This window comes from Rutilus rutilus (genome assembly GCF_951802725.1).
Source record: "Rutilus rutilus genome assembly, chromosome: 5".
NCBI classification, from domain to species: domain Eukaryota; kingdom Metazoa; phylum Chordata; class Actinopteri; order Cypriniformes; family Leuciscidae; genus Rutilus; species Rutilus rutilus.
Window position 1 is genome coordinate 39,599,598 of NC_140213.1, and position 16,874 is coordinate 39,616,471.

Genomic DNA, 16,874 nt, shown 5'->3' on the forward strand with positions numbered 1-16,874 from the left:
TCTTAGTACAGTTTTACAGAAATATGCGCATGTCTGTTCACGAATATGGGACACTTTGACGCCCCAAGGGCGTTGAGGCTCAAATCCATGTTTTTTAGATTTATTTGAGATTAACTGCTATCAATTTAAAACATAAGACTTAATTTGAAGCTATAGTTTAAACATAAAATGACTGTCTCCCCTCAAAATCAGTGTTGTAAATAGGTTAATTTTAATTAAATTGAGTTGATTTTGATATTTTAAAATAAAAATAAAATAAAAGAATAAACATTTCAAACATAAGTAGTAATTTATTAAACATTCAGAGATATACATATGCAAACTGTTTCAATTGCTGAATTAAGATAATCAGAATCAACTAAGATTATTGTAAAATAGGCTAATTACACATAATTTGAGAGGAAATTCTTTGAATATAGTCTTTTGTTTGAATTATTACTTTGGAGAAAGTGCATAACATAACTAAAGCAGCAAAAACAAATAAAATATATTCTGAATTGAGAATTAAAAAGTTAAACAAATTAGGATAAACACCCTATTAACCACAAGACATATGAAACCAAATATGAAAATATGTAAATCTGTCATAATTTTAACATGTCATTGACAAGTTGAGTTTCTTTTCATCTGATGTACGCGTGTGAACAGTTCTGTCAGGAAAAGGTGGCGTTCACTGGCAGTAGAGCGTCAGCACATTCTCCTGATTGCCTCGGACAAGAAGAACTGGGGGTCGAAGGTCACGTGACACGATCTCTAGCCAAGCCATGTAAAGGGGACTAGGACATGCCCCTCTTCGCCCCACGGGCATAGTTCTGCCAAACAACAAAATATAGAAAAATTACAGGTGATATCAGAAAGTCACATTCGGTTTTGTTTAAATGTAATCTAAATGACATCATGGCACAACATCCTGTATACTGTAGCACTTACACAATGATCAATGCGGCATCTCTAGAGTAATCTTGAATAACTTCATTCAGGCGGATCTGTCGAAGGGACTACACAAACACAGGACAAACATGTTTAACCAGAGCATGCATGAAAGTAGGCAACCAACTTTCTTAAAGGCTTCGTATCCTAACTCCATCATTTGACCTAAATTACCTTCGCTCTGAACGTTTCGAATTCCTCATCAGACACCATCCAGGAGAATTCCTTTGTTGTCTCGTCGGCTTCTTGACCATCCTTTTGGACTGAACTTACTCTATACGGAGCTATGAGATCTTCAAATCTTCTAATGCTGTTTCAATAATTTAAGGACAGAATTTTTTTTTTTTAAATAGGAATATACAGTCCATTAATTTAAGAGGTCAGTGCAGAAAGTTGAATAGAATAAATGAGACTGTACTTCTCAGACTGTGGTTTTCCATTGATGTCAGGAAGAACTTGAATATCTTGGAAACCCAGACGGAGCCTGCTGATCAAAGCTTTGAGCCTGACAAAATACAAACGCAAGCTCGTCTTAACGGACTTTGACATTCATAGGACCAATTAAATAAATGTTGTTAGAATTATTAAATAAATCAATTAATTTTCAAAGATATATAGTTTTACAGATATATATGAATAAATATATTATTAATATATTATATGCATCATGTGATTAAATATTCGTTTTATGTTTAATAATATAAGACATCAATATATCATTAAAAAATAAAACACTCACACACACACACACATATATATATATATATATATATATATATATATATATATATATATATATGTGAGAGTGTTTTATTATATATATATATACAGTGTAATGCATAAGTGAATACACCCATGCTAAAGTTGACTAAAAAGAGGAATAAAAAATCATATTTTGGAAATTGAACTTAATGCCTTAATTTAAAAAATTAGGAAAAATCCAACCTTTAAGGACACCAATTTTCTTTGTGAATGAATAATGTATCGTAAATAAATAAATGTTCTTCCTTAAAATACATGGTGCATAAGTGAGTACACCCCTATGTTAAATTCCCATAGAGGCAGGCAGATTTTTATTTTTAAGTATTTAAAAAAAATTTTTTTTTGGATACTATGCATCCTGATAAAGTTCCCTTGGCCTTTGGAATTAAAATAGCCCCACATCATCACATAGCCTTCACCATACCTAGAGATTGGCATGGGGTACTTTCCATAAGATCATCTCTCAATGCAAATCAAACCAGCTATTAGACTAACTGAAATAAAACCATGCCAATCTCTAGGTATGGTGAAGGCTATGTGATGATGTGGGGCTATTTTAATTCCAAAGGCCAAGGGAACTTTATCAGGATGCATAGTATCCAAAAAAAATTTTTTTTTAAATACTTAAAAATAAAAATCTGCCTGCCTCTATGGGAATTTAACATAGGGGTGTCCAAACTTATGCACCCTGTATTTTAAGGAAGAACATTTATTTATTTACGATGCATTATTCATTCACAAAGAAAATTGGTGTCCTTAAATGTTGGATTTTTCCTAATTTTTTTAATTAAGGCATTAAGTTCAGTTTCCAAAAGATGATTTTTTATTCCTCTTTTTAGTCAACTTTAGCATGGGTGTCTAAACTTATGCATAGCACTGTATATATATATATTACACACACTTTACCATTCACAAGTTTGGGGAAGTAATTTTTTTTAAAGAAATAGAACATTTTTCAAGGACAATTTATATTGTTACAAATGTTTTTTTTTTTACTTTTCGTTCATCAAAGAATCCTAGAAAAAATGATCTTGGTTTCCACACAAAAACTGTGATAATATCATAAAACCAAAATTATAGGACCAAATCGGCATATTAGAATGATTTTTGAAGGATCATGTGACACTAAAGTCTGGAGTAATGGTGTTGAAAATTGAGCTTTGCCATCACAGGCATAAATTCCATTTTAAAATAAATTAAAATAGAAAAGAGCCATCTTACATTGTAATAATATTTGACTATATTTTTAGGTTTAAATATAATGCAGTCTTGGTGAGCATAAGAGAATTGTTTCAAAATCATTAACTCCAACCCCAAGCCTTTGAACGGTAAAATATATTTATATCATGTAATATGTGTGGCATGGACTTTGTATTATGAAGTGTTACCACAAATAATATTACAATAAAGGTTATGCATACTCTTGTTTCTGCTCATCGATATTTTGAGCTTCACCTCCAACAAACAACCTCACTTTGCATCTGCCCCAGCGTTTCTTACGGGAAAGGAGGTACGGCACTAATAGTGTCAGACCTGACAACACAATGAATTGTTAAACCATGTTTTTCCACTGCAAAATCTTTAAAAAATAACACATTATTGGAATATCAACTCACCCCCATCATCAGAGAGCCAATACACATCAATGGTCTTCTTTCCCTGTCTAGTCTGAAACACACTGGTGGGCTGGGACATGGCCATTAGTGCCTCAGGGTCCACTGAAACACAGGAGATCACATGTTTTGGAAAAGAGTCCAACAGCCTTGAATAGATTCAGTAATTAAGAGTTTGGATACACACGTGATGTATCCATTGTGGCTGTTGTAGCAGTAGTTGAGCTCCTTGTGTCAAGTCCTTGTTCAGTAGATGTCTCGAACCCTAGATTGACTATATTGAAAAATTCCGTCACTGCACATAAACTGTAGAAATTGTTCGAAAGGGATTTTTGAAAGAGTCCATACCATGTGCTTGCATTGTTCGACTTATGTCAAGACCCTCCTTCATCCGAAGAACACATACACCATATTGCAGGTCAAATGCATCGCTAAAATCACATGGAACTGTCACATGCCTTGACTTTTCTTCATCAGAATTTAACACTGAGGGAATATTAAACTATGATATACATACTGCAAAATTCCAATATAGTTTTCAATTTTGCTTGGTTGAGCTTTACGCCAGTTCTTCTTAAATCCCATCACTAGGACATTGGGCCTCATCCGACCCAAACCCGTACTCTGGAATAGAACCACCATAAACAGACATTACATTTTGCTGGTATACCTTCATGGGACTCTAAAAAAATTTAATAAATGATGTTTGTTTTGAGGTTAGAACATGAAGCGTAGTGCATTGTGGGACATAGGTGACCTGCAGCAGCATCTGTACGCCGACACGAAGGTCATCGGCCACTACAGTGTGGTAGAAAGACTTTATGCGCCGCTTGTTTAGCCAGCTTATATGAGGACTGCTTTTGGCTGAGTCCACAGGGCCAGGCGAGGGTTCCCCCTGTCAATAACACACAGTCAGTCAAACACAGAATATGTGCTCAGGAGAAAAGATGAAAGAGTGTTCAGAGTTGCAAAGAACTTTTAAAACTTGATGTATTGCGAAGATGTGAAAAACTGTTTAACACAAAGTTTCAGTGAGTGATAAACAGATTTGGAAGTCTATGGAAAAGAGAAAATATGCAATCTATGTTTCCAAGAAACAACCAAGATGAAAAATGGTTCCAAATTTATTCTATCTATTATTATGAGAATTATATTACAGCAGGGTTCCCACATCTTTCCAGTGGTTCATTATTACTGAAAGGGTCTGAAAATGTCATAAATATAAAGATTCTTCATTTGCAATGCGTCTGTGAGCTATAACACACGTCATGTCTTTTTTGTGTTTATTAAAGGTTGAATTCAAACCAAATACTGACAAATGTCTACTTAATAAATAGTATGTAAGTTTAGTACGGTGCCCAGACAAAATTTCCCTGAAAGCTCATTTTTTGAGATATCAACTTCAAATTTGGAACACAACTTTTATGGCTTTAATTTTCTTGCAGTTTTAAAGTAAAACATGTTTTGTAAAATATATTTATGATTTTTTTTTTAAATCATTCCTACAATAATCTACAATAGTCCAAGTGACTCCTTTAAAAAGAGACCAAACTAAAGTCCAAAAGTATTCCGGTTGCATAAACGGTTAAGACTAGTCTTACAGCTTAGTCATCACATTTTTTTCTTTAAGACTGTTCATAACTGTTTCAAGTCAGTTATATAAAAACGTAGATTGGTTAAGTTTGATAATAGAAACTAAGACTGATATGACTAGTTGGTCATACTAGTACTTAAGACACAGTCTTAACATAAGGGCTTTGTTTATGCAACCAGCATATAACAATTTAAAGTGGAAATATAATTTTGGGGTCTATGTCCCAAAAATGGGACTGACAAGTAAGGGGTTAATATGACATTTATATTTCCATATTTATATATTTCAATATTTATATTTTATTTATACCTCCTGATATTCATAGGCTTTTCTTTGACTGTGAGAATCCTCAATGATTTATTTATTTCTTTGGAAAAGGACATTTTGAAAAAAAAAAAATAATTATACATTTGTTGTGTAGACCACCCCCGCTTTTCACAACCCTGTTTAATGTTTCTATGCGTTAACTTACTGTAATGACATTCGCACATATCATAAGGCTCTGGTTCTTGGTGAAGGTGCTGATGAAATCCACTAGGGAAGGACGTGTACAGGGAGGCCCAGTGAGGACCAAACACTGTGGCCTGAGAAAAAGAACAGATGGAAAAAAGTAGGACACAGGAAGAAATGAGGAAAATTGAGAATATAAAAAGAGTTGAAAAACACAAATGGAACATTTTCAAGTGAGCAAAAGACAAATAACAACATGAACAGGGTGTTATTTACCTGTAATTCTTAATATGGTCTTCCACTTGGTTAAGACCTACACATTGAGACAGTGCCATGTTATATGAGCTGGCTTGCATTGATGAACCCCAGTTGACATCTGAAATATAAAAACACAAAAACAGTCATGCACTAAGCACATAATGAAAGCTTGGCAATATTATACGTATTTGGGATAAGTTGAAATGCTCGATGGAATAATTTGAGCTTCATAAGACTAATTATTTCTGACAAAGACTCTATTAAGAGTGTGGGCGTCTTACCGGGTTTCTTATACAGCACATAACCCAGCAGGAAGATGATTATGCCGATGGCTATGAGAGCAGCCCACCAGGTTAGAAGAAACATGATGATCACAGACACTACTGCTCCGAGCAACGACAACCACTTGCTATAAAATCGAAAAGTTGGACGCCAGCCTGCTCACACACAAGAAAAATGAGAAATGCTTCAGTGAGCGGAATATAGCTATTCTGAGACGTGTGAATTTACAGTAGCATGCAGCGTTTTTTGAGTGCCTTAAAACATATTTTGTTTGCATTTGTCATTATCTAAAGAAAGAGCCCTGTGGTGGTTACAGTATGCACCATTAATCCGAATAGCAAACCACCATTAAATAAGCAAATATTGCATGATAAACTGTTAGCTTAACCCATCATGGCTTGATGTATGGGTTTAAGTGCTCACCTGGAGAGTTAGTGATGGATGCATGGAAGCAGCTGAAGTTAATGAGGGCGTAGGAGCAGAGGAAAAAGTTGGAGATGATGGGAGCAATGGTGTTCAGCTCAGCTGAAACATTAGAACATTTGTTTGTCAGAAGGAAATTTCTATAATAAAAATTAAGCACTTTTTTTGAGAGCATCCAACAATTGCATGGTCAAATTTTGATGTGTGGTGGTTTACCAATAAGAATGAAGCATATAGCGATGATGTAGGCTAGCAGATAGCTTCTGAGTGGTTCATTATTCTTCCCATAACCCTTCCCGAAAAATCCAATGCCTGGATAGAGGTTGTCCTTGCAAAGGCACTATAGTGAGACAAGGGATGGAAGGAATCAGAAAGGGGAATGGATGAGAGTTATGTTAAAGGAGTGTTTGAATTAGTAAATAACACTGAAGACTGTTTTGCACTCTATAATAGAGGGATAAAGATGTTCAGGGGCTCATTCGTTACCTGGAAAACCTTAGGAGCGGACACCAGACAGGCCAGGGCTGAGGAAAGAGTGGCTCCAAAAATGCCAGCACTGATCAGAGGAGCAACTGCAGACACCAGGCTCATAGTCTGAAGTGATATATGACAGAACAACATATTACTTCTGTTAACCTCTGGTATTCCTCACCTAGAGGTCATAAAATATATATTTTTTAAATATTGTACTACATTTTGTTTGTTTAATATTTAGTATTTTGAGATATATTATTCACCTTCAAATTATGCACCATTTACTTCTATATAAAATAATACAAATATTAGAATTTTTTGTATATATTTTTCTTTATGAATACATTAAAGGTATAGCGGAGGATTTTCCCGAATTTTAGAAAAGAACCGCCCTCTCCACTTTTTGAAAAAATGCACATGCGCAACACTCTACCTGCTCCCGAGAGGGAACGCCTATTAAACGTGTGCACGAGAGAGCATGCACGAGCTAATCATAGCTTACATTAACTTTTACTAGCAGTGATTTTAAATGGATTTCTCCAAATTGCATGCCAAACTTTACCTGTCGAGTAGAAACTTCGCGACTGAGGCATCAGTGGGAAGCCCAACCTGTGTTTTGAGTGCACACCATCGTGTGAATCGTGTGCACAAGCACGTACAACAGCCTTACGTAAACATATCACCAGAATGATTGACACTTAGGAGGACCAATAGTCTTGATGATCCACCCGGAAAAAGAAAATCCTCTGCTATACCTTTAAGTTAAAAATCGAGCAAATGTATTTAAGGGGCCGTTTACACTACATCTTTTTCCAACTAAAAACGGAAAACTTTTAATGCGTTTTGGCCGTTCATTTACACGATAACTGCATTTTGGGGGCCTGAAAACGCAAACTTTTGAAAACTGGATTCAAAGTGCATATTTTTGAAAACGATACCATTATCATCTCTGTGTAAACTACAAAAACACAAATTTGTGAAAACAGTGATGTCAAGCGCGTACGCATTATGTGTTCAGTCTATAGGTTTCTTAACAAAGTGACATCGCCAACTACTGGCCTGGCAGCATAATACAGCGTTTTTAATCGTTTTCGTGGATGCTAGTGAACAGGGATCATGTTGACAACGTTGTCGTCTGTACGTGAAAGATGCAAAGGAAAAATGTTTCCGTTTTAATTACATCGTTGTCATGTAAACGTACCCTAAATATCTGTATAGCAATATATGGTTGCAAAAATGGTTGCATTTCCCATTCAAAATGTGACTATTACAAAACATTTTTTTTTGCCTTTTCTGATCATGTCTATAATTTGTGTGTATTAGCAAGTGCCAGAAAAGTCACCAAGTTTCATACATTTAAATATTAAAAATGAAAAAAATGTAAATCTAAAATGACTGATGACCACCAAAGGGTTATTTTTGAGCTGATATATGGGAACATTTCATGTTTAGGGGCCAGAACAATGCGTTATACAGTATACATGTTTTCATATTTTCAGCGACACGTTGATTACTCAATGACCTCATTGACAATGACCAACTACTCAATGACCATTTAGACATGATGGTCACCTGGTAATTATTGCTGAGTCCAAAAGGGCAGGTCTTATTGTTGATACAGTCAGTGAAGTCCCAGCCATAGTTGCAGCCAATTCCCAAACACTCCCCAGACAAAGATGATATGGTGTCATTCATAATACCAGAAGCATCACGCACTACACAGGAGCCTGAAATGCATTTAAAGAGCACAACAACAGGGACAGCTGTAAGTGAGACTGGATAATACAATGAGCCTTACTGGCATATAACTACATACAATTGGCATATTAATGTGCACAGTAACTGATATCTCGCAAAATTTAGCTCTAATGTTGATGAATCCAGAGGATGCTAAATGAGTGAGCGTGTGCTGGCAGCTTGTAATTTACGTAAAATACGCTCAAATCACTTGCATATAATGAACACTTTTGTAGAGTCACATAATTATTCAATTTCGAAAATGTATATTTAGAAAACTGACAAAATGACTTGCCTTACTTAAAGCAGGCATGAAATTAAAATGATTAGTATTTCCTAAATGCATGTTAAAGATCTTACGAGTGATTCATCCATTTTTTTGTCCTCATAATTTTAAATGAATATGTCATAATTGGATCCACCAACTACAAGTCCATTTGTATTTTACAATAATCTGTTGCACTCAGATACACAATAGGGAATAAATATAAAAAGTACAGAAGAAAAACTTTGTCGCTACTTCCGTTTCATCGTGACTTTAAGGTCATCTGGACTATGTGGGGTTTCAGTTGGTTCTAAACATTACTGTGAATTAGATTTTTTCATTTTTATATATTAATACTTCTGATACTCACCAATAGTAGCTGAGATAATGAGATAAGAGATGGTGGTCCAAAAAATAGCCAGCATTGTACCACGGGGTATAGCAATATTTGGATCCTACAGGAGGTTTTGTGTGTGAGAACAATAAACAGAAAGCTTTTAGAGGCTTGATTTCCCGCAAATAAATATGCTTTCTGAAATGCTTTATTGGAGGAAACATTACTGTGACTGGGAACTCAACTTGCCTTCAGATCTCCAGAGATATTAGCGCCCGCAAGGATGCCTGTAGCTGAGGGGAAGAAGATGGAGAACATGCCAAAGAAACTGCCCTCCGGTCCGCGCCAGCCGGGCACAAAGTTTTCCGCAAAAATATCAGCTATTGGGCACAAATTGAGACACTTTATGGGGACATATGGTAGTGTAATCTGACTAGCACTGAGAAAATGAAGATGGAGTGTTGTTATTAGCATATTTTTGGAACATATTGACTGCATTGCTCTCTGACCTCGGTAGCTGAAAAATCCTCTGGATTGCTTATATGGAGTGGCTGGCATGATGGTTCCTACAATGTAACTGGCAAAGGAGATCATGATGACGAAGAAGAACAAGACCTGGGCCTGGGAGAGTAACGAAACCAGTGTAAACTATTAGGAGCTGAACTTACTTAGGTAACCAGACAAAATTGCTTAAAATCGCTTTGCTTGTGAAACAAACCTTGGACTCCCATTCCATTCCAGCCATTGAGATGGCCAGAAGGCAGGTGACAGTAATCACTCCAATGATACGGATATCATTAAGTCGGTCTACCATGCTAACCCCAGTGTCCTAATGGGCATCAGAAAAAAGATATGGGTGGTGGTTAAGGAGATTTCCCCCCTTCTATGTAAAGCGCTTTGAGTGCAGAGAAAAGCGCTATATAAATGTAATGAATTATTATTATTATGTCTCAAAATCATGGTTCAAACATAAGAAATAGTCACCATGAAATCAAAATGGACAATTCTTGTTTTTTTATGAAATAGCCTATTGCAGTAGTAGCCTATTATAAATGATTTATGTGTGCACTGCACATCACTATTTTTTTTAATTCATGTGCCCTCATATTCTTTGATTGAAATATTTGATCCTCTTGCAAACCACTTCTCTTTTCAGATGACATTTTAATTTTGGAGCAAGAGCAGCACGAGATTTCGGCGATAGCAAATGGTCCAATCAATTTCCAATAAACTAAATCAAATCCCGCCCTACATTGTTTCTTGTCCGTTTCACTCAGATATAACCTACATCATAATATGGAAGAAAAGTCTGTCGAAACTTCCGATTCACGCCGACTTTAAAGAGACAGTTTAGCCTGCCAAAAGCAAAGAAAAGAAAGAAAATCGTTTACTAGCCCTCGTGTTGTTTTAAACCCGCAAACTTCCATTGAACACAATTCAGAGTTCACACGTACTCAGATATGGACAGACAGAGGTGAGGGACGGCTATATAGACCTTATTCACAGCAGCGCCATCTTTGTTTTTTTTCAACGGGAATGAAAGCGAGGCTGAGGGATAGACACACATCTCTTCAGTGGGTTGTATTGTTATTTAATGTGTTTTTGGATTAATCTGCTGACGAAACATTGCAAAAAATATAATTACAAGACACTTCAGTAGACATAAACTCCAGACACCATGCGCTGTGGAAAATTAGGCTATAGCTAAGTGATCTAGGAGCTTTAAAGAAATACTTTCAGTCTGTGAGCAATTTTTTTTCTCCAGTTTTGACAGGATGATGTTTCTCCTCCTCTTCACTCTCGTCATTACAGCTTTTTACAGCGGATGCCATTGAAAACACGGTAAGTCGATCCCTCACAGCCTCGCTGTGATATTTGTCATGGCGCTGCTCTGAATAAGGTCTACAGAGGCCTCTTCCCACGCTGATTGGTTGGATTAGCCTACATGAACGTGCTCCTCCCAAACTTCATGTTAAATAAACTTAATAAGGTAGCCAGATAACCAGTAAATTATTAATTTTAATAATGGTTTGTGTTCCAAAGAAGAAAAAAGTTTGGAAAAACAGTACATTTAAATTGTGGGGTGTAGGCCTACTTTTTCTTTCATATCCAGTGAATTCTGTGTATACTGGTCCATTTCACCCACCTGCATGAGTGCCTGTACCGTTTCAGCAAAACCCACTGTGTGCATTGCTACAGCCACCGCATTAGCGAAAGCAAATATAAGCCCAATCGAGCCCCCAAGTTCTGGACCCAAACTACGAGAGATCAGAAAATATGTTCCACCTGGGGAAAGAATTACAAAGAATAAAAAGATATCAATGCTGATATCTGATAGTTATTAAATAACATGACTAGGCAATATTGCATCCTGGAAAGAAGTCTGATAATGGCTTAAAGACAAGTAATTAATCATGTTAGTCAATTTTACTCAGCACATACATGTAATGCATTGTCTTTACCTCCTTTAACCTTGCCATTAGTAGCAATGGCTGATGTGGACAAGCCAGTGATGCCCGTTATAGAAGAGGAGAGCAAGATTATAACCCAAGTCAGACCTTTAAAGTGAAGAGGAATATGTTCGTATTATGCATTGTTAAAACACACAGTCACAGAGATCTGTAACGTAACAGCCCTCAGGTTCACAAAACATCAGGTGGGAATTTAGCGGTAAAACACACACATAAAAATGAAGGGATAAAGACATAAAAACATAGATTGACATACCAATCCCTGCCTGCGCTGTGATCCAGGGAAGCCTCAGGTACAGAATAACACCCCAGATATTCAGCATACAGCGGATCTACAGAGAGTTCAAGAAACAGTGAAGCTTCAATGGGATCCATTTAGATAACACAATGTAGAAATGCTTTCTGTTTGACTTTATTCAGATGTTTGGAGTATTTTACCCATAGGCAGAAAAAAGACACAGTTTAGACACTTAAAAATGTTTGTACACTAACGGTTGCTGCTTTAAATTTTTAAGTACAATCAACTTGGATGTTTAAGTCATTTCAACTTAAATTACATAAACTTAAAACGAGTTGAATCTAGTATAACTTATACAAAAAAAAGTACAGTATTTTGATGGTTTGTCATAACTTATTGATCATATATTTGTTATATATCTTTCTGTGAAATTTTAGCTTGAAAATTTTGTTTTTGTTCTATTAGTGCATGTATATATATACATATATATATATATATATATATATACTGTATGTAGCCTATAAAAATATATACACAAATAGAAGCAAAAAAAAAAAATTTCAAGCTACAATTTTACAAAAAATTATTTTTAGGTTTAAAATGTTAAAACAAGACAAGACATATATTTTTTCAAATTTAAGAGTGTTTGGGCACTTTTTGATTGTCATATACAGACCCTTTCCCAAAAATTAGAATATCATGGAAAAGTTTATTTATTTCCATAATTCCATTCAAAACGTTAAACTTCCATAGATTATAGATTCAGGGCCCACAACTTAAACGATTTCAAGTATTTAGTTGTTTATTTGTACATAATTTGGGCTTCCAGCTCATAAAACCCACGAAAACAGGATTTCAAAAAATTTGAATATTACATGAAATCACACAGTAATTACACAGTGATACCATGGTCACTGACCCAGGTTTTGGTTATTTTGGCAGTGTGGGCAGGTGCAAATCCTGCTGGAAAATGAAGTCAGCATCTCCATAAAGCTTGTCTGCTGAAGGAAGCATGAAGTGCTCTGAAAATGTCCTGGTAGACGGCTGCGTTGAGTGGACAGCACAGTGGACCAACACCAGTCGATGACCAACACAGACTGTGGAAACTTCACACTGGACTTCAAGCCTCTTGGATTGTGTGCCTCTCCATTCTTCCTCCAGACTCTGGGACCTTGGTTTCCAAATGAGATGCAAAATTTGCTCTCATCAGAAAAGAGGACTTTGGTCCACTGTGCTTTATTAAATCCAGAGTCAACGCAGCCGTCTACCAGGACATTTTCAGAGCACTTCATGCTTCCTTCATTTTCCAGCAGGATTTTCACCTGCCCACACTGCCAAAATAACCAAAACCTGGTTCAATGACCATGGTATCACTGTGTAATTACTGTGTGATTTCATGTAATATTCGAATTTTTTGAAATCCTGTTTTCGTGGGTTTTATGAGCTGGAAGCCCAAATTATGTACAAATAAACAACTAAATACTTGAAATCGTTTAAGTTGTGGGCCCTGAATCTATAATCTATGGAAGTTTAACGTTTTGAATGGAATTATGGAAATAAATAACCTTTTCCATGATATTCTAATTTTTTGGAAAGGGTCTGGTATTAGTGGAACGTGTTTAGTGTAAACTTTACGAGAGTTGAGTTCATATTTTTTCAATAAAAATAAAAAAAGCCTTTTAAAAATGAAAGTTAGTTGTAATAAAAGTTTTTAATGGAATAAAATTCTTGCATTTTCAAGTTTGGCCCCCAATACGGTTTTGTGTCAATGCTTTTATTATTGTTTATACACCAAGAAGCATGTTCTGGTGCGGTTTTAAAAAGTAATTTTTTATTTTTTTTTGTGTAATCTTTAATGTTCTTATACCATGACTCCCTGAGCCCATCCAAAGCGAGCCGGTTCTGGTGGAGGTTCTGTGGGTTCATCATCATCCAGGCTCTGTTTGTCCACACTCGACTCCTCATATAGAGGAGGTGGAGACGGGTCATCCTAAGAGAAAATAGTGGAAACCATGACTATTTCTTTGTGGATTCCTGGATTGAAGATTCATTTATTTGTATTTATTTAGAATAAACTTTATCCTATTGATTCCTAATGAAGATTATCAACATTTCACTTTTATCTAGAGGAACAGACATCATTCAGCATCGGTTCTAAGTTTATCAGTGCGGTTATATGAGCGATTTCTTAGGGAAAAAGTTTCGTTCCTACCTGAGGGTTGGCGTGAAGCTGAAAGAGGGACGGTCTTGACTTCTTTGTTCTCCCAAAAACCTCAGTGTTAGTATAGAAGTCATAACTCGGCGGTGTATCCAATGTGTCATATCCAGAAAAGACGGCAGAGCTGCGGGATGCCACGCTGTCGCTATCAAAACTGCTACATCCCCCCAAACTGAATTTACGGTCATCTCCATTGTTTAGTGAGGAGACCGAGAACGGGCTTCTGGTTGTGAGGTTCATCCCTTCATTGGCCTGCGGTACCTCCGGCACAAGTGAAACAACAGATGTCTGAGTAAAGCCAAGGCTTGATTCGAAGGGTTATATTATACCTGAGCCGGAAGGAACCACTTATGGATGTGTGATTAGTTTGGAGAACATATTCTGGAGCTTTTGTAACGGTCGTTAATTCTTAATTGTTGCCGCAGGGCCTTTAGTTTGTACTGGGACTTGTAAACATCATCAGAACATGTAATGACTCAGATCTTTAGTCAGATATCCTTGACACAGGTTCTCAAGGACAAATGCATGGTTTGAGAGTCCTGTGTCATGCATGAGAAACAATAAATGATGAATTTCACTGGCAATGTTGTCAGCTTATTTGATTTGATTGTTTAATTTTATTATTCGGTTATTTCATTTGATTAGCTAGGCCTAATTTTGGTAATGTTTTACAGCGATAAGTCTTCAGCCTGACAAATTACAATAATGGCAAAACTTTCAACTTTGAACAATGGCTTGTAAATATTTGTTTGAGATACAACTGATATGGAGAAATTGTATTGTAATTTGACTGAGACGGTGTATTTAATAGTGTATTTTCCAACCTGTAGTGACCTTCATGTTAGCTGCTTTAACCCGCCAGCACCTCACAGTCGTTCCAACTGACAAACTTTTGCCTTGAGCGTTGACTGATCATTGCTGAAGCAGTTCCTCATTAACTAAAACACCAATGTCCGCCAATGCATGTGACCCAGGGAGCAGCATCGGGTTAAGTAATTATTTCTGCAGAAATTGGTCTGGAAGCCCCAAAGGTGGAGCCTTTTCAGTGTAATTAGTGCGGGCCCTGCAAACGTACCCGCAGGTGCTCTCCTTTGAAGCAGAGTTTTGATTAAATTTCTATTATTAGACACAAAGCTTAAGCAGAAAACCAACTGCTAAATGGTCATTTTGAAATCCTTATGCTGCCTGAGGGGAACTGTCATAACAAGGAGTAGAAGATTGTATAAAGTGTTTTAAATTGAAATTACAATGAGCCTACTGTGTGAAACACTGCAATTCTTAGTTACTCTACCGTTCAAAAGTTTGGGGTCAGTACGATTTTTTATGTTTTTAAAAGATGTATCTTCTGCTCACCAAGGCTGCATTTATTTGATTAAAAATACAAACAAAAACAGTAATTTTGTGAAATATTATTCCAATTTAAAACAGCTGTTTTCTATGTGAATATACAGTAAATTGTCATTTATTCCTTTGATCAAAGCTGAATTTTCAGCATCATTACTCCAGTCTTCAGTGTCACATGATCCTTCAGAAATCATTCTAATATGCTGATTTGATGCTCAAGAAACATTTATGATTATTATCAATGTTGAAAACAGTTATTTACATTTTTACTTCATGATGCTATGATGAATAGAAAGTTCAAAAGAACAGCATTTATCTGAAACGGAAAGCTTTTGTAACATTAAACACTACCGTTCAAAAGTTTGGGGTCAGTAAGAATTTTTATTTTATTTTTTGGGGAAAGAAATTAAATAAATCAATACTTTTATTCATCAAGGATGAGTTAAACTGATCAAAAGTTACAGTAAAGACATTTATAATGTTAGGAAATATTCTATTTTAAATAAATGCTGTTCTTTTGAACTTTCTATTCATCAAAGAATTTTGAAAAAAAATTGTACACAACTGTTTTCATAATGAATGTTTCTTGAGCATCAAATCAGCATATTAGAATGATTTCTGAAGGATCATGTGACACTGAAGACTGGAGTAATGATGCTGAAAATTCAGCTTTGATCACATTTTAAAATATATTAAATTAGAAAACAGTCATTTTAAATTGTCATAATATTTCACAGTATTACTGTTTTTTTTTTGTTTTTTGTTTTTTATCAAATAAATGCAGCCTTGGTGAGCAGAAGATACTTATTTTAAAAAACATTAAAAAATCTTACTGACCCCAAACTTTTGAACGATAGTGTACACCTAAAGGTTTAATCAGATAAAACCAAATAACTGATTGTTTTGCGCCATTTATAAAAAAAAATAAGATGGACGCTTATTTGTAAAAAATTTCTAAAATGATGAAAGTTTGTAAAGAAAAATTATTATTACTAGGTTAGGTTACACCACCATTCAAAAGTTTGAAGTCAGTAAGTTTTTTTATTAAATTAATGGTTTCATTCAGCAAAGATGATGAAAAGTGACAAAGACTTACATTGTTACAAAATATTTCTATTTCAAATAAATGCTGCTCTTTTGAAATTTCTATTCATCAAATAATCCAAATTCAAAACGTGTTTTTCACAGGAAAATTAAGCAGCACAACAGTTTTAAACATTCATAATAAAAAGATAATGTTCCTTGAGAACCAAATCAGCATATTAAGAGTGATTTCTGAAGGATCACGTGACACTTAAGACTGGAGTAGCCTAATGATGTTGAAAATTCATCTTGTCATCACAGGAATAAATTACGTCTTAAAATATAGTAAAATACAAAAAAAGTTTATTAAAATTGTAATACTTCACATTAAACATAAAAAGGAAACTTCATCTTGCTTGTACAAAGTTTTATTTTCAAAGAACCACTCCCATATTTTT

The 16,874-nt window shown here is 35.4% G+C and overlaps 1 protein-coding gene across 1 annotated transcript; it reads right to left on the bottom strand.

Annotated features, from left to right (window-relative positions):
* Nucleotides 1–269: 269 nt before the first annotated feature.
* slc12a3 (solute carrier family 12 member 3) lies at nucleotides 270–14,314 on the bottom strand. Its single transcript, XM_084409628.1, has 26 exons — nucleotides 14,044–14,314; nucleotides 13,699–13,821; nucleotides 11,850–11,925; nucleotides 11,585–11,680; nucleotides 11,269–11,408; nucleotides 9,841–9,951; nucleotides 9,632–9,743; nucleotides 9,372–9,502; nucleotides 9,159–9,243; nucleotides 8,359–8,513; nucleotides 6,799–6,906; nucleotides 6,529–6,652; nucleotides 6,313–6,414; nucleotides 5,889–6,044; nucleotides 5,626–5,725; nucleotides 5,372–5,483; nucleotides 4,063–4,200; nucleotides 3,823–3,929; nucleotides 3,654–3,736; nucleotides 3,493–3,579; nucleotides 3,309–3,410; nucleotides 3,114–3,225; nucleotides 1,349–1,435; nucleotides 1,105–1,240; nucleotides 931–998; nucleotides 270–812 (listed from the first exon to the last, which is right to left on the bottom strand). The coding sequence occupies exons 1-26, from the start codon at nucleotides 14,287–14,289 to the stop codon at nucleotides 671–673; spliced, it is 3,039 nt and encodes a 1,012-aa protein (XP_084265754.1). The 5' UTR covers nucleotides 14,290–14,314; the 3' UTR covers nucleotides 270–670.
* Nucleotides 14,315–16,874: the final 2,560 nt, after the last annotated feature.